The sequence below is a fragment of the Odontomachus brunneus genome, unplaced genomic scaffold (genome assembly GCF_010583005.1).
Source record: "Odontomachus brunneus isolate Ranch 3 - 2012 unplaced genomic scaffold, Obru_v1 Obru_scaffold_005, whole genome shotgun sequence".
Classification (NCBI taxonomy): Eukaryota; Metazoa; Arthropoda; class Insecta; order Hymenoptera; family Formicidae; genus Odontomachus; species Odontomachus brunneus.
Genome location: NW_022639455.1, coordinates 1,226,828 through 1,249,823, shown reverse-complemented (window position 1 = coordinate 1,249,823; position 22,996 = coordinate 1,226,828). Strand labels below are relative to the sequence as shown.

The following is a 22,996-nucleotide window of genomic DNA, read 5'->3' as shown; positions in this document are numbered from 1 at the left end:
GGGGGGGGGGGGGGGGTAAAATCACTTTTGGGGAGAAGAAATAATATACGACTCGTGAATAAATCTAAGCGTGTATTAATCACACTACTCAAATTACGGGAAGGAAAAAGTGAATAGTTGAAAATGAAAGCTGTATATATGCAAAACGAAAATTCGTGTACGAAAACTGATCTCTACGTGCAATTTTGCCTTTATTTTTATAGATCTTTATTCTAAGCTCTCTCTTTTTTTTATAAAAGACCCGTATGAAAGTAGCTCATAGACTTTCTGACTGACTACAAGCCACTTTTAAGGGATACTTTTATCAACAAAAGAAAATTGAGAATAAGGGCTATAGCACTCCCGTTCTTGTCAATTGTTTCTCTGTTATTTTTCTGTTTAACACAGTTTATGCTACCAAGAAATGTAGTATTTTTAACCATAGTCACATTGAGAGATTGTGTTCAAGAAAATCATCTCTTAATTAAATTCTGCGGTGATGTTAGCTTAAATTTTTTCATTTTGTGTAAAAAGATGAATGGAATATCCATTGATAAAAACTTATAATTTTTTTAATTGGATCATTTTTGCATAACAATGGCCAATTAAATTTTTGATTCGGGAGGCTTCCTTCTCGTCGAATTATTTTTTGATGATACATCAAGAAATATATCATCTTTTGATACATCTCTTGTTAAATATCAATATATATCTATATATACATAAAATCAATATACTAGGATTCATAAATGTCCTTAGTCCCGATCTACAATAGATGTAGTAAGCTTTAAGCCTTAATAAATTGATCAATCACAGTCGATTATTCTCCTCAAATTTGATTGTGATTGGTCAATTTCTTAAAGCTTAGAGCTTAAATTACCTATTGTAGATCGGAACTTACACTTCCGGTATTTAGAGAATTAGATTTTTTCAATCTGGCGCATCGTTTCTCAGTAAGTGTGAATCGTGATTGTGCTGTGTGAGGGTGCCGTCCCATTGAGCACGGATCGGAACGCCGGATCGGATTTCTTACTATAATGAGCGTTCCGTTCTCTAGTTCCGTTCCGTAAAAGTTTCCTCTACCAGTCCCATGTAGCAAAAACGGAACGGATTTCTAGTTATAAAATATATTTCACTCTTCAATTAAATATTTCAGAATATTCATGACAATGTTATCGGCAAGATAATTGCATAAATTATGTATATAATTAATTCTGTCGCGTCAAAATAACGAAATATTGACGAATTAATCATATTTATTTGCGACCGACGCGCCATTCCGTTCCGTTTTTGCTACATGGGACTGGTAGAGGAAACTTTTACGGAACGAAACTAGAGAACGGAACGCTCATTATAGTAAGAAATCCGATCCGGCATTTCGATGCGTGTTCAATGGGACGGCACCCTTAGTTACTGAAAGAACCGACAACTAACTGTCATGATTTAGATAACTATCTTTAGATAATACGTAGCCGACGTAAGCGTCGTAGTCGTAGGGCGGTATTCATAGTCGAATCTTATTTCAAGACCGTCTTAAGTAATGTCTTAAGATGCGAATACGGCTCTGTGATTGGTTCATGACATCTTAAGACAGTACTTAGGGCTATCGCACACAAATTGACATAACTGCATATGCATAGCATAAGACCATATGTACCAATGAGCATCGAGTATTAAGTCGCCATATTGGTGTTCGATGCTTAATATTCGATGCTCATTGGTTCATACGATCTTATGCTATGCATATGCAGTTATGTCAATTTGTGTGCGATAGCCCTTAAGATGATCTTAAATATAAGATTGGGGTGGGACCCGATTGACCACGATACGATTGGACACAGATTGTAATGATTGGTTCGACCTAGTAATTCACTAGATAATTCTTTTCATCGGTTGGTTGTGTCCAATCGTACCGTGGTAAATTGGAACGCTCCCATAAGATTGGACTATGAATACCGGCCGTAGACATAAAGTAAGACAGAGAAAAACGTAAACATAAGGCTAACCCTCATAGCATAAGATCTTGAAGGGATATCTTGGGAACTTGTGTGGACATTTAGAAATCCTCGGAATATTTTTAGAATATTCTGAGGACTTATGCGGATATTTAGCAATCCTCTGGATGTCTTTGGGATATCTTTTAAATCTTGTGCTATATGGGTAATATGACTTTCATGACTTACGTTTACGTTTTTCTCTGCCTTTACGTCTACGATTACGACGCTTACGTCTCGTTCTCTGCCTTAGCTCAAACAGTTTGGTGGCAGCACAAGTTATCCGTTTTTTGTTTGAGCACCCAATTCATTTGAAAGTAGGAAGATGGCCTTCAGCCGTTGAGTCGTATTTCGATTCAGAGTTGTTGTTTACGGCGACAGCAGCTGAAAGCGGAGACTGCGAAATACTAACAGTACGTAATATTCATTTAACTATGTCTACGTTTGTACGAAAGCATAAGATTTGTTTGGTAACGTCTACAGTGAGAGAAATGAGATAGTTCGACGATTGCTCTCGAGTTAGATTTGTCCATCTCGCTTTTTCATAAGAGAAAAAGAAAGAGGAAAAGAAATACTACTCTTTTTCGTTTATTGAAACGAATATTTTCTAAAACAAACTTTTATAACATTTGAGTTGAATAGTTTGACTTAGTGAGTATGATTTAGAATGATACATATACATAAATACGTAAAGGTAATGAAAAAGAGACATAGCCGTGTGTTGGAACGCATGCCAAAGAGATTGTTTTTTTTTATATTTAAAACAAAGAGAAATTTTTTATTTTCAAGTAGTACAACGCGAGTCAGACCTTTTATTTCTAATACAACTTGAAGTAAATAAGTGTAAAATATTTTATTTTCCAATTGTATAAAACAATCTAAATTATACAAGTTAATGACAGATATTATACAATATTTTTTCTTTTAAAATAATTTTATACTAGATATCTGTAACGTAAATTATATATATGCATACAAGCAGAATATCATAAAATATTTAACAAAAAGACGGAGAGAGCGAGAGGAAAGGGAGATAGGAAGAGAGTGTGTGTGCGTGTTTTTTTTAGTTTTATTCCTTATGATTTATTTGTTCAAAAAAAGGTCCTTAAACCAATAGAGAAATTTTTTAACTATTTCAGTCCCTTTATTTGGGCCACTGTTCGTATTTCTTTGATATCTATATGGCCTTTCATTCATATTTTTGAGAACGTTCATTTTTAAAACATTGAGTTTATTTTTCTCATTATGTTGCTCCATGTATTGCTCATTTCCCTGGTCCCTTTTTAGTTTAACCAACTTTATCTCTTCAGGTATCTCTCCTCTCTTCTTAACGAGGATTTCAAAGTCTCCTAAAACAAAATTATTAAATTTATTTATTTCTTGTGTTTCTTATTAACATTAATACTATTGTTTATAAGTAAATGCCCAACGAAAAAAAATTAATTTATTTTGTTTCCAAGTAATTCTACTTTGGGATGTTTGAATTGACTAAACGAAACGACGACTTGGAGACGATTCAATTATTGACTGTTTTCACGATAAATACGACTTAATAATCTTTATCATACATTATTTAGAGATACAAACGTATGAATAGACAATAGTTATTCAAATAGTTATTTAAATATTAGATTGATGCAAAAGGTTTGGCATGTTTGTCAAATAAAATAGAAAACGTAATCCAGTTTCGAAGGATTAATCATTTTTGCAAATAAAGTGATTAACGTTGACTTGATGTTTTTTAGGCATGTAATGACAAATTAAAGTTAAATAAAAAATGATAAATCTTTTGCACAAATTTAATACTTAGCTTTTTAGTGTGCGCATAATAAATATTCTCTTTAATATACTCTCTCTTTTTAATATATTTTTTGATATATTGTTTAATATTTTTTAATATACTTTTTTAATATTTGATAACTTACCCCATTTCATCTCGTCGCTTTTGAAATTTGAGTGTTCTTCAAAAATGTCTGTTCCTTTGGAAATAGAATTGCTCACTTGGTTGCTGGAGTCCATTATCTGATTTATCGTCCGCTGATTATCGTTATCTTTATTTTCTAATTTACGCAGTTTTGACGTCTTGACTTTTGTCGATAGACTTGCATTTGCATGAGATTTTTGCAAGTTAGGTTTCTTTAAACTCTCGATATTTTCTCTTAAAACATTATTGTTTCGAGTATTCGTCGAACCTTGGAATTCAACTTTACCATTCTGTTCCTCGTGTAATCCGCTTTTCTCCACTTTGGAATAACCATTGAGATTTTTTTCGTTCAATCGATTGTACTCTGATTCCTCAGCTAACTGTCTTAACGAGTCACCGAAGTTCCGAATTTTTCCGCTCGATCTAAGTTCGTTCAATGCCATGTCTTTCTCATCGAAGTCGAGTGACAAGTTGTACTTTCTCGCGAAATCGAGAACTGGCATCGAGACGGTGGCCATCGAATTGTCATCGACAATTAAACCCCGCTTCCTACGATAGTTCGAAAGATGATAGACATTTAATTTTTCATCCGTCTCTTCCTCCAACTTTTGCAATGTATTTCTCAGCGTGGTTGTTGAACTTAACGGTTGAACGACCGACTGATAATCTTCCTCGACATTATTCGCGCGCGTGTCTGGCCTCGGCGATTGGATCACGTGTCCTTGCAGCGGCACGCAACATTTTCTCTTCAGGATTTGTTCGCATATGTTCTTAGAGATCAACAACGCATAAGTACCATCTTTCAACCTTCTTATTTCCAACGGTAGTTTCACGCCGTCGCTGATGTAGTAAAGTTGCGATCTTTGGAGCTGCTCAATACTATCTCCGGGAACGATGGGAGAAGGAAACACCGGAAGAATGTCAGAAATGTCTTCCAGTGGCGGTCCAGTAGCGGAAATCATGTTCTTGTCCGCTTGTTCTTCTTCTATAGCAACGTCACCGACGTTGTTGATTTTCTTATCACTTGAATCGTCGCTGTCGTCATTGTTATTGCTATTTCTGTCGAAATAATCATTGCTACTTGCAACGATCGTATCTTCGTAAGCAATCACGGGCGAATTAATCCTCGAGTCGTTCTCGGGATCGGACTGTCGCGGTTGGAAGTACACTGTTTTCGCGTAGGTCTTCTGCACCTCTGTGGTGACTTCGTGAATTTTAATCACGTCCCCCGGGAATTTCCTTCGCTGCGACGGCAGAGAGCCCGCGTTCATCGGGGAGGAGGAGACAGTGACTTCCGATTTTCGACTTCCGTAATCGTTCGCGTTCGCGGGCGAAATCGAGTCACTTGTTGTATTCTCGCCGCGTGAAAATGCGTTCTCGCTTAACGTGTATTTCATCTCGTGTTTCACGTTCGCAGCAGCCGCCGTGTTCTTGTTCAAAGTTGCTTTGTTGGACAGCCGCGCGTGATCTGATGACGATTTCCGCATAGAACTCACGATTGCAGTCGCCGTCTCATCTTCGTTATCGACACGATGATTCTTCACGTAATCCAAGATTCTATCATTCGGCGAGTAATAATTGATCGGCGGTGCGTCGATGTCGTTCGTCGCGCGCATCATCGTTGGATCCGCCTCGTCGTACTCAGGAAAGTGCTCTTCCATCGTCGCTTCATCGTCGCTTTGCCCGTTAAGGGGAAAGTTGTGAAAGTTTGTCGTGCTGACTTGCGTGAAACTATTTTGTTTCGCCATTTCGGTGGTGGTTCCATCGAAATCAGTTGCCACCTCGTCGTACCATCTCGTTATTTTCGGGACGGAAGGGATTTCCGGCTTCGAGTACGAGATCTTACTAGGTTTTCTCGAGAACGCGTAGTTCGAGGTTTCCCTTGTGTTCTCCTGCGTATTTGTTTCTGCAAATCGCGAGATCGAAGGTGTCGTTTCATTCAGTACAGTGATAGTTTCAATTTCCACTTTGCTCTTCTCGTTTAACGTCTCGGGCAATCCATTCGCCCGCAGATCTGACCGCGCGGAAGCTATTGTCATTTGAATGTTGTCGTTCGTAGAGTCCGTTGTTCTCCATGGCTCCTCGGTTTCGTTGTATTGTTCACTAACGCGCTCCGCTTCGCCTAAGATGTTGTCTCGAGCGGTTCCTTCCGTCGTGTAGGTATCCTTAGTCGCGCATCCCGTTATTTTCTGAGGGACGCGTACTTTAGAACGTTGCTGACTTACTTCGGCAAATTGTTGATATATCTTAGAAGATCGCTGATGACTCGTCATATGCTCCAACGATTCACCGTTTTGAATCTCTTCGTTGTTCTGCTGTACGTCTTCTATCGTCGACATCGAATTCAGGACATTCCCTGTTTCTTCATGGAAAGCTGCAGCGTTCATCGATGAAATCGTAGTTGCTCCTGAAAGTGGATTCTCAGTCAGACTCATAGTTTCTTCTTCATACTTTCCGGATTTCATTAAATCCGCAGATTCGCAAGTAGTTACTACTCTGAGATTGTTGTTCAATTTCTTAACTTTCAATTTCTTAACTTTCTGATAGTTCGTCGTTCGTCGTGTCCCGCTACCATCCACCGGCGTATTCTTCTGGAAGTGTTTCACATCGCTCGATACCTGCTGCTCGACATTTCCTTCCATCTTGTAGTCACCTTTGTTCTCATAGCGCGTCAACGTCTTTCGCGGAATACTCGCGTCTCCTTCGTCGTGGATAGACTCGTGTTTATGGTTCTCGTTGCCTTTCTTTAGCGCGTTTTTCGCCCTCATACATTTCGATCCTTTCATCATCTGCAGCGCGTTGTTCAAAGCATCAAGGATTATCGAGTCCTTTATTTCCGGACCGTCGTCTTCGCCTTCCCCGTTGTCGGCCAAGCTATTCTTCAGACTCTGCACGATCATATTCCGCACGATTTGCCGATCCGTTTGCGAAGCGATAGCCGGGATTCCTAGAAGGTCACTGATGCCCTCTCGCAGGCGTCCCGACGTCTTTGACAGCTTGCCAGAATTGTCCTCGTGAACGGGCGGCAAGGTCACCAATTTGGTGCGCCACTGTCCATGGTCGAACTGACGTTCCTCGACCGTCATCGACGGAAGTTTCCTTTCACGATGAAAACCGCGGAAACTTTTCAATAGTCTGCGTAGCGCGTTCCTGATCGCACTGCACGACCAACCGTCCGCGGAGTTCGACTTGCTCTTGGTATTGGATAGAACACCTTTCACTTTCGTCACAATCGTGTCCTCTATCCGCGGTGTCGACAGGATATCCCCTAGGTCCGGGATCTGCAGGATTTCTGGCAGCAAGTTCTCGCCTTGCGTCCGAAGAGTGTCCTCGTCGAGGTCCTGTGTCTTCGTTAAGTCGTCACTCGACGCGAAGTTGTTGATAACTCTATTGATGGAACTTAACAATAAAGAGTTGTCGTAGAATGGCAATCCCTTCGTCGACGATTCGGTGATCCCTACGAGACTCTCGGTGGTGTACTCCAGCTCTCCTCCATCATCGTCGGTCGTTTTTTCACGATTCGAGTATTGTGCCGTCGTAAGGTCTTGAAGAGTCGCTCTCCCGGTTATTGATTCCATCAGGATGTTCGCGGTTCCCTCTTTGGAATTACGATCGGTCGTAGACTCGTAACGAGGAGTTGTCGTTTCGTAGACTCTTCCGCTGAATGGAAGACCACTCGTCCATGAATTTCCACGGATCGCGTTTGTCGTCGTCAAATCGCTCACGTCCTCGTTACATTCGTACGAGATCGTAGAACAGAGGAACTTCTCGCCTGCCGGCGAATTCTCTGTGGTTGATCCTCCGTCGTAACTTTGAGCTAACAGCATTTTCGTCGCATGACTCTTACTCTTCCCTAACGATCCACCTCTCGTGTTCTCCTCGAGATCCTCGTCGATCGTTTGCTCCGTCAGTTTCTTCATCGGGATATATTTGTTAACGCTAGATAATTTGTTCTCGTTTGAGTCATCATAATCCTCATTTGGTTCGTAGGTTCGCTCGGTGCTTTGAACGTATTCGTAAAATTCCGTAGGCTGCCTCGTGTATTCGTACGATGCAGTACTCGTTAATACAAAATCGTTCATTCTCTGGTCAAAACTGTTTTCCGTTTTTTCTGGTCTATTTGTCCAAGACAACATTTTTTCCCTAAAAAGATCTGTGAACGACTGCGATTGATCCATACTTGCGCTCATCGTGGTTGTCTCGGAGTAATACGGATTGAGTTCGCTTCTCGTCTCCGAATCAGTTCTCGCGTTTGCGTAGCTTATCTCCGGCGTCGTGACGAATCTAGGAGACTCTTCGTCTATCAAATCCATTCCAACTGTTCCGCTCGAAGAATAGGATTCGAAGTAATCCTTCGTTCCTGTTTCGATTGTCGAAGCGACGTGATCCGTCGAGAACGCCGCACTTAATCTCGGAAGGGTCTCTGCTGCGTTTATTTCGTTAATCTCGATGATATCCTTCAATTCAACATTACTCTCTGTCACAGGACTAATTAGTCCATCCAGGTAATTCGTTCTGTACGAAGTAGGGAACTCCGTGGCGCTGTTTTCTTCATTCGAGTCGATTGCTTCGGCGTTGCTCCAAGCTGAAGTAGTCGACACGGTGGAGACGTCGAATCGATTTTCTTGTGACGAGTGGCGGTACTTCTGCAAGCCTTGGTGGGAAATCGGTCGACGTCGACGATGAACGTTGTCTCCGATGATGAAATCAGGTCTGCTCTCGAATGACCTGTACGGGAAATTGGCGTATTTCCCGCCTTTCCCGATCATGTGAGGCGCAACAAGCGGTACTTCGTGTAGAAGCGGCGCAAAAAAGGCAGGATGCGTTAATTTCTGGTGGGCTCGCACCAGGATTGAATGGAACGGACTGAGAATACGCGGGTCATGGCGAGCTCCGTGGTACCATCTGGACGATCCTGGGCGCAGGACACTCGCGTCGAGAATCGGTCTTACGTTTTCGTGTCGGTGGTTCATACTTTCGGGCTTTATCCACCTGGACGATCCTAACATCCGCGAGGAGCCGGTCTTTGATGATTTCTGCACGCAGTTCTCTTCTTGGCAGTAACAGACGAACTTGTTGCATCTCCTCGTCTCTTCTTGGGAGTCCACGTACACAGTAGACTCCTGTGCGTTCTTTAGTCTGTCCTGGAGGGCGCGGAGGAGCGTTTCGTCCTCGTTGCTTATCTCTGTCCAACTCGTAGTCGCAGGACTTTCGGTTGAGTATTTTGTATTTATCGCGGAAACATAAGGAATATCTCTGGAAGTGTTCTTCATGTGAACATTCACGTTTGAATCTCTCGTTCTGGCGAAGTCTTTCGCCGAGGAGAGCCTGTTCCTTCGAAGATGCGTGCTGCAACGCTTTGTCTTCCGAGTCGCTTCCCTCGGTTGTCGTTGTTCAGATCGTTTCTGCGACAATGGTGCTAATAAAAAGACCGATTTTCGGTTTGCCTTCGTCTCCGTGAAATGTTGCGTGTCATCGTTGCGTGTTGATGGGAGGGAAAATATTGATGACAACCTACTTTTACATGTGTTATAATTAATATTAGTTCTAATATTAATTACAATGTTTAACGTTGTAATGTAATATTAATTACACATTGTAATATAATATTAATTATTGATATTATAACGTAAAATCAACCATGATTCACGTTGACATTGGAAAATTTAGCAACTCTAGGCTCAAAATTCTTAACTCAGCATGTGCGTATGCGAAACGCGATGCAAAAATCGTTTACGTAAACAATGGTGCAATGACATTTAACATACTTTGATATTTGCGAGGCTCGAGTGTAGTTTCAAAAATCGAACTCGGTTTACAAGAGCAAAAAGTTAAAGCAACAACGTTTATTTTCTAATTAATTTGAAAGAAGTCTTAAAATGATACAATTTTCGGTAAATTTAATATTTTCATTTAGCCAGCGAATTATGACTTGCCTTGAATCGGAGAGATCCGCATCCCACACTTCCGTTCTGACAGGAGAAACTTCCCCCGAGCTCGTAATCGCGAACAATATCGAAACGATCAAAGCAATTTTCTCGTACATCGCCGATCCTGCTTACTGCAGCACACTGATTTTACGATGAACAGTGATTGATAATACCATGCTCTTTGATTTGATCGCACAAACTTCGTCTCTTGTTACTGTATACATGAGATAACAGTTACTGCAGTGATTAATACTCATATAAGTAGTAATAAATGAATGTGCAAGGAAACTTATTCTCCACTGATGTCCCAGAAGTCGAAGTGGACTCAATCATGATCAAAGATGTACTGAATAATTTGGCACAGTGATTACACACACGTTTTGACGTTGTATTATTACGAAATCTCGCTCGTCGCTCAAAATTATGTCGTAATGAGTATATGTATACGTACAACGTTGATTACAATCAATATTCAAGGAGCAGCGACACCGTGACCTGGTTTCTCAAAAATTGATTGCTATTGTGGTATTTTCTCTCAGTTCCACGAATATACTGATCATTTCCTTAACTGACATACACAGTCGCAGTAGTAATTAAAAGATCATGTCTACATTTTGTGAGTTGATATCAGCTGGTTCGGCGGTTTTATAATTTTAATGAGCTCATTAATTAGTAAATATAAATCTTATATATAAATATAAATCGGAAATCTTGATATTTTTTATCTTACAAAGTTGCATCAATGATTTTAAGTTGTTAAGTTTTAAGTAATAATCTTAAATTATATAGTTTTAAGTAATAATCTTAAATTACATTAATTATTTGAAACATTACTATTTATTTATTTTCAATACTTTTTTAAATTCATAATTTTTATTTATTATTTTAGTTTCATGATTTTCCGTTGTGATAAATTATAAATAATATTACGTCATATCAATACATTTTTGCACAAGTCTCTTTATTTTATTAAATTATCGTCCAGATATATATATATATATATATATATATATATATATATACATATATATTTTTTTTCTTATAGTGACAATATATAAATATAAAGAATATATAAACCGTTTTATATATATTAAAAATATTTTACAGATAACATTATATATAAATGTCACAATTATTTATTAAATTTATATTATATTATATATTAAAAATCAGAGTTATTGTTACAGAAATATTACGTTATATTAAATTTATAAAATTTATACATGCAATATTCAAGATATTCCTGTGAAAAGCGTGAACAATTTCTTCAAATTTATAATCGCTAAGTGGAAAGGATTGCTGGTACTTTCAGAAGTTTTATTTGTCGAGCTTGTCTCTTCGTCCGTCGCCAAAGTCTCATTAAAGTCCTCCTCGAAATGATCGACAAATTGCTCCACGGATTCCGTGAGATCCTTCGCCTTTTCCAAACCATCCACAATGACGCGTTGTAAGTTCGGAATCGTTTCTTCCATGAAGGATGGCATCTTTTTGTCACTTTTCGCAATGGTATTTTCTAAACTTTCATTGTTTCCTTGATTTCCCGTAGAAGTGATAACGTTCTTTCGGGATTTCGCAAAGTCCTCGAGAAGATCATCGCCAATTCTTCCGTCCTTTTGAGAGTGCAGATAATTTGTACTTGTGCCTTTCTTGTCAATACTGTTCCGTTGTAAATAATATTGATCGTTGTCGTCTTTGGTCAGAATGGATTTATTTGGTTCCTCCTGTGGAGAAAGAAAGTTGACGTTGAGAAGGAAAGATCTCACGTGAGATAGAATGATACGAATCGTATAAAGCTGATTGTAACTTCAATATATGTAGCAGTAGTAAAAAATATGCAATTTCTAAAACATGTTACATTTATTTTTTTTTTTACATCAGATAACGTTGTTCCAAGAGCTTTCGAAACGAAAATCTGAAATCTGTTTTTGCTATTCGAATTTCAAAATTATTTCGTCTATAAGTGCAAAGAAATTATAAAGTTACTAAAATAATATGCAGGATGAAAATAAACAAAAAGGTAAAGATACACGAAAAATTTGGTTAGATAACCGATTCGACATTTTTACCTCGTTGATCTCGACTTGTCTTCGTTGTCTCTTCGTTTTCTCGTTTTTCTCGGGAAGCGGCATAAATGCTCGATGCTCCTCGTATTGCATCTGGTCCTTCATTTTTAAATGCCCGTGGGATTCTTTGCTTTTTATTCCGTGTTGTTGATTTTCCTCTCTCGAATCGCGACCGATCTCCGCAACGTTTTTGGCAGCCTTCCGCCTTCTCTCACTGCTTTCGTTCGAATAATCTGATGAATACGAAACTTCTTCGTCCCAGATCTTCTCAACACTTCCGCTTGTATCCAGAGAATAGTCGTACTCGAGTTCTTCCGAAGATACATCATTCAAGTATTTGACTACGGCATTCGTTATTCTTCTCGGTAGGTATCGGTTAAACCAACGCGACTTTTCGAAACGTTTCGAGGATCTCTCGGAATTCTTCGCTTCTGACATTTCATACGAGTGAACGTCTTTGATTTTATCGGGCATAAGGATCATGTATTTTGAGAACTGTTTCTCTCCCTGCCTATCAAAGTCTTTGCTCGAGAAGGTCGCGTAGTCTTTTAGTTTGCGAAACAAAACCGCGTCCGATAAAAGTCTTGTCAGCTGATAAAGTGGTATCGACTGTTCGCTAGATATCTCCTTGGAATCCTCCTCCTTCATGCAGATGTACTTGTCGTGATCCAGTTCGGTTCTCGCGTCTACTCTGCTTCGTCTGCTCGCGCACGTAAGAAAATTCATATTTTATAAATTATTATTTTATATTAAGATAAGAAAGAATGCCCTGAATACCTATCTAATCCTGGACATTCTTATTGTTTTAGTCTTTAAATACGAATATTTAAACTTTTAACATAAAAAAAATATATATACAGGGTTGGCAAAAAGTCTGGAAACGGTGAAATATCTCGAAAAGGAACAACTGTAGCGAAAAATATGTAAGTAGCAAAGTTGTAGGGCTTAATAAAATGTACCTAATGATGGCTAAAAATTTGACTTTGGGTGGAGGACGAAGGTCATACGAAGGTCAAATTGAATTTTTTAAATTGGACTCCCCACTTTTTATTACATATTCTTATAGCTTATTTCAAGGGCTTTCCAAAAACCTATAATAAAGTATTTTTTTATTAGGCATATTTAGAGTAATGAGGCTTGAAAGGATTTTGGTCTTTAACTGTTTCTGTTTCGTAAAAACGTATCACTGTCTTTTGAACGGTGGATTTAGAAATAAAATTGCGATCAGGATATGCAGCATTGAATGTGTAGATCAGTTATTTCTTCGTATGATCTAATATGGTCTCCAAATTTTCGATAAAGAAACAGCATTATCTTTTCTTTATCGGTTAACATTTTTAAAAAAGAAATTTGAAATTGTAGTTGGAAAAAGAAAGGGAAAAGACAAAGAGTAAGATGCGAGAGAGCACGACTCGTTTTTAAAATACAAAGATCGAGAAGCGTTATCGTGAAGCGCGGGTATGCGCGAGTTGTGACTGAATACGTGTGGTATTACGTCGTGAATGAATAACCGCGTTCGATGAGAGCGAATGAACAACTAAGCCGGTCATATCGTTTAGCTCGAGACACGAAAAACAAAGTTATTCATTAGGTACATTTTATTAAGCCCTACAACTTTGCTACTTACATATTTTTCGCTACAGTTGATCTTTTTCGAGATATTTGACCGTTTCCGGACTTTTTGCCAACTCTGTATATTGTATATATACGTTGCGTACGTTAAGATATTTAAACACCAAAACAATAAGAATATTCAGGATTAAGTATATGTTCGAGCACACATTGGTACTTCTGCTTTAACATTTAAAATTATTTTATATCAGGAATATTTTTGGGAGAAAAATGTTAGCTTTAAAAGATTAAGAAATTTTAAATTAATGTTGGTAATCGAAATAAAATCAAGGATTGGCAATCAAACGTAAAGTTGATCAAATAAATTATACCACGTGACATACCGAGTTCGCTGTCGAGACTTGTCGGCCATTTGTTTTATAGCTTTGCTTGGACTGCGAGGAGTAGTATTCCAAGTGTCGAGAAGCTCGCTAGTTTTAAAATCGCCATCAGCAATTCTTTCTTCGGCATTTTGGGTTTTCATCTTAGACGCATCAGTATCTGTACTGTCGTCAACCTCATCGTTTATCTCTTGGGACCTATCAATCTCCTCCCCAACATTTTCATTATAGTAATCGCCAAGTTCCTCCTGTTGCGTATATTTGTTGGTTCCCGTGTATTCCTCGTCGATCTCTTTTGGCAGACCAACTTTCCTAGTCGTTGTAAGCCCGGATTTCGCATCGTCGTTGCTCGAGTCACTCGTCGTTTTATCCTTTGTAGCTTGATTAATATCTCGCCTGTCAAGAACGCTCAAATAAATTCGTGGGAGTTCGGCGAGTTTCTCCGGTAAGTCATATTGCCGGTGCTTATCCAGAAGATACAAGGCGACAGCGTTTTCTCGTTCACGAGCGTCCTTAATCTGCGACTTTCTCGTGTACTCTCGACCGTAATAATTGTCATAGGGCTTGAAAGTCCGTTGATCTCCATAAACCTTTATTGGTCTCACGAGAGGTCGATAGAAGTCGTTTAGCGGCCACCTCGGAGCCGGAGTTTGGAATTTTATTTTTGACGAATATTTTGGGGCAGGTTCCAAGTATTCCTCGTGCAGTTCCAAAACCGGCTCGCCACCGCAATACGTCGAGGGATCGATGGCGAATATCCTATGACCCAAAGTTGATGTCGCGTACGATGTCACGGGCTCTTGTTCGACCTTGGTGACTTTCGGGTGTTGCAAGTAGTAATAATGCGAATAATATTCCGGATAATGCTTCACGTTCGCGCGTGAATAGGTTTGATCTCGCGGACTGTCGTATCGCTCGGGAACGAACTGAACGGGAAGATACCTGTCCTCTTCGTCCTCCTCGTCCTTCACGTCGTTGTCGTCATCGTCGCCTTCGTTACCTGCTTGGGTTTCAATATCGCTGACTAGAAATCTAAGTAGCCTCTCTTGGTCGATCGACTGACGGAGATCGCTGTTTTCGTAGAACCTCTCCCACGCCTCTCTTCTCGTGAGATTCCGCGTCAGTTCGTCGGCGATTTTCGCCGGGTCTTTGCGGTTCTTTTGCCGTCTCTCTTTCAACTTCTCCTTCAGATTTTGAATCAGCTCTCTGCGCCTCACCAAGTACTCCTCGTACCTAGCGAGGTCTTTCAACTGCGTCTTCGGAAAATCCTGTACCACGGACGTTATTGTCCTCAGGTCGTTTTTTTCTCTCACGCGCGCTCGATCTCTGTACTTGTCACTCGGGCTCGGCTCGTTCTCGCTTTGCTGAGACTCCTTGGATTCTTTCCTAGTTTTCGACTTGTTCGATCTTGAGTCGATCGTTTTGCGCGCTGCACGCTTCGACGTTTCCGTCGTCATTTGCTCTTGAGCTATACTTTTTATTGTTTCTTCGGCTAGCTTCGAACTGTCTTCGCGGACGCTGCATGTTCCTCCTTTCTCCTTTCCGTCTTTGGTGCTTGCATCAGTCGATTCTCGTTGAGTCTCCTCTTTCAGATCCTGCGTCTCCTCGCAAAGATAGGCCGGTGCTTGCTGTGCACTCTCGGATGCAAAAGGTTCCTGCCGATTTTTCTTATTGCGTGAAGAAACCGCAATAGCAGCTTCAACAGGATCATACGTCGTTTCCTCGTTTTCCGCCGATGTGGCTGATGGTTGGGCACGAAAAAACGTCTGCTCTTCCATGACTCTTTGCGCAGAAGTATCGCTCGTGTCTAAAAGAGGCTGAACACCATCTATTGTCGAATCTACGTCCATCGTCTGCATCGCTTTATTTGCTCTACGATGCGACTTGCTTGATCTTACAGATCTTATAGTTACGGCATCACGTCTATTGTAATCAGAGTCAGTCTCGATTACACTCGTACTCGGAAGTATCTCCCCTGTCATAATTCTGTCAAATTCCTCCTTCGTAATAGGACTTGGCATGTTCCTTACAGGTCGCGCTAAGTCTGGGTTAACTTTTGCATTCTCGTCCGCAGCTTCTGAAGCCGCGGATTCGATCACGGACATCTGGTCGCGTTTCCTGCGATTATTGTAATACTCCTTTGGCGAGTTATGAGCTCGAATAACTCTGCAGCGGCAATCCTTGGCATTGCTTGGATCTTCCTTGATCATCTCCTCGTCGAAGAGTCTTTGTAGATTTTTCCAGTAGCTTCTTTTGTTTCTTTTATTGTAACTATTGTCTCTATTGTTGATAGGACTTCCCATGTACTCAACGTTAGGTCTTATAATTGAAACCTGGAAATTGCCGTAATCGTTTTTTGCAGAAGAGTCCAGAGCGGGTTGATAAAAGAAGCTCGAAATTTTCGATTCTTCTTGTAATTTCTGTCTGGCGGTTTCGGCGACTTCTGACGTTTGGTAATTAGTAAAATCGTTCTTCGCAGCTGGAATTTCAGTCAATTGATGAAGAGGCGTCGAGAGACTTAAGTGAAATCCAGGTACTTCGTAATTAGCATCCCGATTGTATTCTTTTTCTTCGAAATTATCGGATTGGTAGTCCACCAATTGTTGCGCACTTCTCTCTTCAATTCTCTTTGTTTTCTCCTCATCGAATGGCTGTAAATAATCTGTCGTGGCCGAGCTATCTTTATTATTTTCTCGATTGCCAAAGACAAACTCTGCTTCGTACAGGTCATCGTAGTCCTTGGCGTTCTCACGGATCCTCGCGTTCGGTAAGTAGACGTTCTCGTAGAATTCATTCGGCGTGTAATCGCGTCGATCATCATTGGTCTCCATCCAAGAATCCTCGGCACTTTCAACCGTCGATTCTCGTTCTTGCTGTTGGTCTTTCCTCCCCGAGTCATCCTCGTCATCCTCCACGTAGTCTAGGCCGCTGCGCTCGGCCGACACACCTGTGGTGACAAAAACATCGCCTTCAGGGAATCCCTTGATAGGATCTCGTCGGAGGAAGCCGCTCTCGAGGCTGCCTACGATTCTTGGATTGAGTAGGCTCAACGGTACTTCCCATTTAAAATCGTCCTTCCGCTTTGACTTCTTCTCATTCACGTGATCTCTCATGTCATCGAACTTCGCACGCTTCCTGAAGATACCGTCCTTCCTCGCGCTTATCTCGGTTAATCTATCCACGTCTCTCGTCGGTCTTCCGCGCTCCTGAATGTTGAATATTGATTGCTGAGAGTCGCCATAGCTATTACTTTGAAGGAACCTCTTGAAAGGATATCGCCGAAACAAACTATGAAGGATACTTCTGCGATTCAATTTCCTCAAATCAAACGCAGCAGGCGACGTCTCCTTCCTGTCATCAATCCTTTTTTTCATCTTTCGTTTAATCCAACCTTCTAAGTCGCCTGTTCTCCGGTGCCTCACACTTATATCCTTCCTGGAGCCCTCCGACCTCTTGCTTAGGTCTCTGATGTGTCTTTTCTTGTTCGTCAAACTCTCATGAATAGGAATTTGATTATTCCCGACATTTGTGGTAATTAATTCGTTGTTTTCTAATAAATCGTGAAAAACGTTAAGATACTTTTCGATTTCCTCGATTGTATTGATTTCAGATTTTTCCGCTAGCTCGCCAAACTTCTTACTAACTTCCCCATTCATTCCAATTACAGTATCTCCTGAATTTCTTATTTCGTCTTTGACGTCGTTCGACGTAACTTCTTTCTCAGGTTGAAGCAGTGCTTCGATCTTTGATATCAGCGTTATAGCTTTGTTGACGTCACGCATTTCTGGCTTGAAAGAATGTTCCGCTCGAGACTTTCTATTCAGCCGGGTATAATTATTTTTTTCCGGTGTGTCTTGAATCCAGTGTATATTGTTGATTTTTGTTTCGTTATTAGGTTTCTCTGTTTTTTCGAATTGTTCGTTGTCTATGTTTTGCTGTATTTCCGCCTCTTCGGGTGCACTCCCTTGTTTTCTCGTGAAATTAATCGTGGACGGTTTTTCTAAAATAGAGGTTTCATTACCTTCTTTCTGCTGCCTTTTCTGTAAAAGTTTTTTTATTTTATATAATTTAGTTTTCGAGAGCCTTCTTCGAATTTCATTTCTGTCGTTTCTAAGCGTTATTCTTTCTTGCTTGGCACGAAGCTTTCGATTTTTTGAATTGGACGAATTTATATCTTCTTTTTCTTGTCCCTCTCCTTCGTCGACTTGTCGAGTAATATGTCGTTTCGATATTTTCTTTGTTGCAATGTCCTTGGTTGTTCCCTCCTCATCGTTTGTGCAAGCTTTTACCTTGATCAATCGGTATCATTTCAGTTAATTATTTAGTAGCACTTAATAAATGATTTGCTATTGTTAGATTCGCGAAGTAAATATTTTACATTATATAAGTTATAGATTATTGATGATTGATATAATATTTACCTTTGCGTTGGGTATAACCCAAAAACCTATATTGTTAGAAGCGAGCTTCAGTTGAAGACCGTCAGAATCGGTAACGATCTCTGGATTTAAGTCGGGCAGCTTCAAGTTGTCTATTAAGTTGAGTGGTTCGCCGTTCAATAAGACTCTCCTGTAGAAGAAATAATAGTTCTCTCAAAATCGAAAGGAAAGAATCTCCCGTAGGATTTGATGTGTATCGTCGACGACGTAGCTTACTTTGTGAACATTTTATTGCCAGCCGCAGAATCCGGTGACAAGATATACTCATGGAGAGTTTTGATCTTGAAACCCTTCAGATTAGCGATCACTTCTCTCGGCGTTAAGTTCACCCCGAAAATTGTGAGGGCTCCCTTCTCGTACTGCTCGGACGGTCTGGTACATTGACTGTAGAAGTGCACGTGGCTCTCATCGTCGGATTGAACTTCCACCTCCAAAACTTCACGTCCCACAAGAGCCTTATGCAAGAAGGATACCCAGTAATCCTGAGATGAAAGGAACGATATTATTAACGCATATCTCGTTCTTATCTAGTTTAACAAATAAGTGTCTTCTCATCTTCCCTCAAAATCCTTGAATTTCTAATTTGAATTAGTATTAATCTCAAAGCATCGAAAGTTTGAGTGAATCTTTAAGCTTCTAAGAGCTCGATAATCTTGAAGTTTCTAAACTTTCCTCTTCCCGCGAATTTAATCCACATTATAATATGTCTTACAGGAGTCGGTCTACTAAATTCCAAGAATTGCCTCATCACAACTTGCACACCGAGTTTCGCGGCGTTCCCGAGTCTTCTTGTCCATGTAAGTGCACCTAGATAGCTATGCTTGTAGTCTTCCGGCTTTGACTCCGCTATTACAATAATATTTTGAGTAAATTATAAATCGAGATACGCGATAACACAAGCGATCTCTTAGAGATAGCCACTCGTGAGTTTCGAGCTACTTCTCTTACCGATCCATAGTGGCATGTCCAGCGCGATATCACCGATGACTTTGTATAGCTCATCCTTTTCGGAAGCCATATTGTCAGAATGCACGGAAATGTCGTTCCCGTGTACAGTGATGCCGGCAAAGTCGCTGAAATGATCGTAGAAAGTCTTCGATAACGAGCAGCAATCGAGTATCAACGCATTACTTCCCAACTCTCAGAGCTTTACTGAAGCTTAGTGAGACGTAACCTTAGATTTACGATCGCGATTCGACTGAGAAATTCGGGTCTAACTCTAAGCTCACAGATCTAAGTATATCCCGCGTGAAACAAGTTTCAACTAAACACTATAAATGCCGGCTTGAGAATCCTCACACGCGACCCGTATTTATTCACGTGAATTAAAATTCGCCAATGGATTAATTGCAAATTAAAATTTACAAGTTCACTAATTAGAAATTAAAATTTGCAAAATTACTAATTAGAAATTAAAATTTACAAATTTATTAATTACAAATTCAAATTTATTAATTCGAGATAAAATAAAACACTCACGGATGCCACGTGATCGCCGAGAGAGCATCACCCGCGCTGCTCAGGTAATCGCGAAGGTATTGCCGTTGTTGTGCCGTTCCATACGCCACGATATCCGGGCCCGTGATCAGGTTGTCGGAGTATCTCGGATAGGTTCTTAGCGTTTCGCGCAAATTCGCGACGTATCGTCCCAGATCGCCGCCCGACAAGTCACATCTCGTTTGGCATTCTGCGAACAAATGTAGTATTTCGCACACATTTCACAGCGCGTCGCAGTCTAATCACGCTCGTTACTCTCTCGCTTGCGAGGCGCACGCAGAGTTTCCCGACGGCCTTACCGTAACCCAACTGCCAGCTAACGTTGTGACCCATGCGATCGTTGAAGGAAAGCAATTGCGTCAGGTTCGTCGGCTCCCACGTTCCCGACTTGTCTGCGATGTAGCGCGGGGAAATGCACGCGATCACGTCCAATCCGGCGTTCTCCGCCCATCGATGTATCAGTGTCGAATGAGTCTCTGGAAAAATCGCGAGAACGACGTTAGAAAATTCGTAGAACGCGCCTGGAGAGACGGGGAAGAGCGAAGGAAATCGGAACGTTTCTCATTCACTCATATCTCCATATATCAGTACGCGGCCAACGTTATAAATGTTAACGTTGATTACATTTGTTGATTTCCAGGAATTGTTACAAAGCTCGACTGAAGTTTGAATAAGCGAAGTCACGGTACATTTCCTCTGCTGCATATACTTATTATCTAACATTTAGCTGATTTATTAGCCAATTTACCAGCTAATTCTCCATACATTTGATTCCCTAAGTGCAATTGACCGCGTTTCGTTCGTAAATTAATGAGACGCGGTGAAATTGCGGTGCCAGCTGCCGGTGCGACGCCGCTCTGGCAGCCATATTGTTAAAAAAGGGGTATAAACCGGCGAGACGGAAATTTCGACACGCGGTTTCGACTCCTCAAATGGCAGACAGAGGTCTAGAGGTGCTTTAGTTTGATTGTTAACGACGAGCCTCTAATGGATACGGCAATTTCCAAATTTCCTGGTCGTGCGACGAGAGGCCGCGTCCTTTGAAAGGATAGCAAGGACGATGTCAATGCATGACGGTGGTGCGCGATGACGTAACACTAACGTCGTTAATTCATTTTGTTGCGGCTGGCGGTTATATGGCGCGTCCATTAGCCTTGATAGCGAGAGCGTCCGTACGTTCCATTGGCGCGGCGGGTGTCATAATGTAACGTCGACAAGCTCCGCCGAGATAATAGCCCCCGGTCGAGTTGCGAAAGCTGTGAAAATTCGCCGACGTGGTATTTTAATTAGCGCTGCTCGCCGATAGCCGGTCAACTGATATCCACGCTGGACTGAACCTCCTCAAAAGATACCATGCGATAATACGGCAATCCGGGGATTCACGTCGCATCGAGCTTCTCCCCCGTTTGTTCGGCTGACGCAAAATCGATCGCTTTGCAGAAAATTCCAAAATCGCGAGAACAATTGGCGCCCGAGCACACATTTGTCAGTACATCACTCATCTATGACCGGCGCTACGATATCGTGTATATATATCGCGTCTCGTTGAGCTACGTGTGTAAAGTGTAATTAATTGCACTTGGAAACTCGGTTGCACGGCCAATAGAGACCTAATAGAGACGATATAAAGGATAATTTACTGTGTCTTTATTGATTGAATCATTAATTAAGTTTTTGTATGATGTACGGAAATCTTTGTGACAATCAATGTGTTAATTCTTTATCCAATAATGTTGCTCTCGAGCAGCATCGATTTTTCATGTCTTATCGGCGATTCAGTAGTCTGATGAAAAACTATCTTACCGAGAAGCATGTCGTTTGGATTGACGTCGACACGGTCGTAGATGTAAGAGTTACTCCATGGCCCTCCAAAACGGACATAGGCGGGTGCCAGGCCTTGCACCATGTTTGTGCAGATTCCAATGTTCTCGCTAAGAAATTAATACGAATTGTAATAATGCATGTTTAATCGAACATTGTCGTTCTGCGCGTTCGCTCTAAGCTACGCTCGCGATTTTAGTGTATTGAGTTAAGTATGGGGGGTCAAATAGGGAAAATTATATAGGAATAAGTGTATAGATAATGTATAAGTGAAGGCGAAACAAAACGTTAGTTAGGAAAGCAAGATTCAGGGCAGAAAAAGTACATAGATATTAGAAGTTATGGTGTTATAAAAAGGGATTAGTTACGGAAATACGGAGAACAGTGAAGAAGTAGGAAGGAAAAGGAAAGATAAAGAGATAGATGAAGGAAAATATATTGATATTACAGTATACTAAAATATACCAATATTTTCCGTGTATAAATTATATTCGGAACCAAGCACGGAAGGGCTCGCAGAAACTACACTGAAATCTAAAATCTTATTTGGATTCTAATTTTATTTAATTTCGTCAATGACTCTTGCAAAAATAACGAAAAGTGTGATAGCTATACGCACGATATTTTTTCGAGAAACTCTTATTTGATCATTCTACCATTTGGATACCTACGTGAGAACATTGATGTGGTTTAGTAACGTCGTCGGATCCACGGTGAGGCTGAGAAATGCTCCATTAGTCACGAAGATTCGCCTCTCGAAGTTTATACTAAGGGTCAGGTTTTCCGCGAGGCAATTCGCGGCGAGCAGGATCACTTGCAGAAGCAAGTGAATACATTGTCGCCGGTGATACTTCATCTTGGCGAGAATGCTTCCCTCCGTACGTTTCGTTCTTTTCCTCTTTTATACTCGACTACAAATCTCACATTTTATCTCACGTATCGTTAACGTCGAGGTAATCGAGGGAGTGTGCGCGATTTCTTTCGACTCGGCCGGAGAATTCACGCGTACCGAGGCTTTCCACGCACTGAGATGCGCACTCGAGTAATACAGGATCATATGGCAGAAATTGCTGTCGCGCGACTTTCGAAATTGGAATTCGATTGCGCGAACAGGGCCGAGCTCGTCGACGTACTTGAAATACGCGTGCACAGCAGAAACGCTTTTCGAACGCGAGTCATTGCGTCTGGACGTGATTGCTTTCAGTTCACGGCCAATGGACGAATTCTTCATTTTTCGAACACGCGAATCTTCACCCGAGTACGTGTATCTCAGCAACGACCTAAATTCGTCCATACTCCGTCTGAGGTAATGACAAAAAAATGAGACACGTTCGGATTGTTTTCGCTTTTTATTAATCTTCAACAAATATCTCGGATTAAGTCGTCGCTAGAAAAAA

The 22,996-nt window shown here is 40.8% G+C and overlaps 2 protein-coding genes across 2 annotated transcripts; both read right to left on the bottom strand.

The window, feature by feature from the left end:
• Positions 1–2,961: 2,961 nt before the first annotated feature.
• On the bottom strand, positions 2,962–10,329 carry LOC116850163. The gene is made up of 3 exons (XM_032828127.1): positions 9,834–10,329; positions 3,899–9,411; positions 2,962–3,322 (listed from the first exon to the last, which is right to left on the bottom strand). Exons 1-3 carry the CDS (start codon positions 9,941–9,943, stop codon positions 3,057–3,059), a joined length of 5,889 nt encoding a protein of 1,962 aa, XP_032684018.1. The 5' UTR covers positions 9,944–10,329; the 3' UTR covers positions 2,962–3,056.
• Positions 10,330–10,947: 618 nt separating this feature from the next.
• LOC116849473 lies at positions 10,948–22,648 on the bottom strand. Its single transcript, XM_032826650.1, has 11 exons — positions 22,271–22,648; positions 21,582–21,709; positions 20,078–20,254; positions 19,761–19,968; positions 19,230–19,354; positions 18,994–19,127; positions 18,498–18,763; positions 18,264–18,411; positions 13,846–18,131; positions 11,894–12,590; positions 10,948–11,548 (listed from the first exon to the last, which is right to left on the bottom strand). Exons 1-11 carry the CDS (start codon positions 22,453–22,455, stop codon positions 11,060–11,062), a joined length of 6,843 nt encoding a protein of 2,280 aa, XP_032682541.1. The 5' UTR covers positions 22,456–22,648; the 3' UTR covers positions 10,948–11,059.
• Between the last annotated feature and the right edge of the window lie 348 nt (positions 22,649–22,996).

What these genes read in the sequence shown, in the direction of transcription:
- LOC116850163 (XM_032828127.1), bottom strand. Translation starts at nt 9,943, where the DNA reads ATGTACGAGAAAATTGCTTTGATCGTTTCGATATTGTTCGCGATTACG. An exon ending in GCGGATCTCTCCGATTCAAG is followed by an intron (nt 9,412 to 9,833) that starts GCAAGTCATAAT and finishes ATGTAAAAGTAG; the next exon opens with GTTGTCATCAATATTTTCCC. An exon ending in AAGCGACGAGATGAAATGGG is followed by an intron (nt 3,323 to 3,898) that starts GTAAGTTATCAA and finishes ATTTTGTTTTAG; the next exon opens with GAGACTTTGAAATCCTCGTT.
- LOC116849473 (XM_032826650.1), bottom strand. Translation starts at nt 22,455, where the DNA reads ATGAAGTATCACCGGCGACAATGTATTCACTTGCTTCTGCAAGTGATC. An exon ending in TCCAAACGACATGCTTCTCG is followed by an intron (nt 20,255 to 21,581) that starts GTAAGATAGTTT and finishes CGATTTTTCCAG; the next exon opens with AGACTCATTCGACACTGATA. An exon ending in TAGCTGGCAGTTGGGTTACG is followed by an intron (nt 19,969 to 20,077) that starts GTAAGGCCGTCG and finishes ATTTGTTCGCAG; the next exon opens with AATGCCAAACGAGATGTGAC.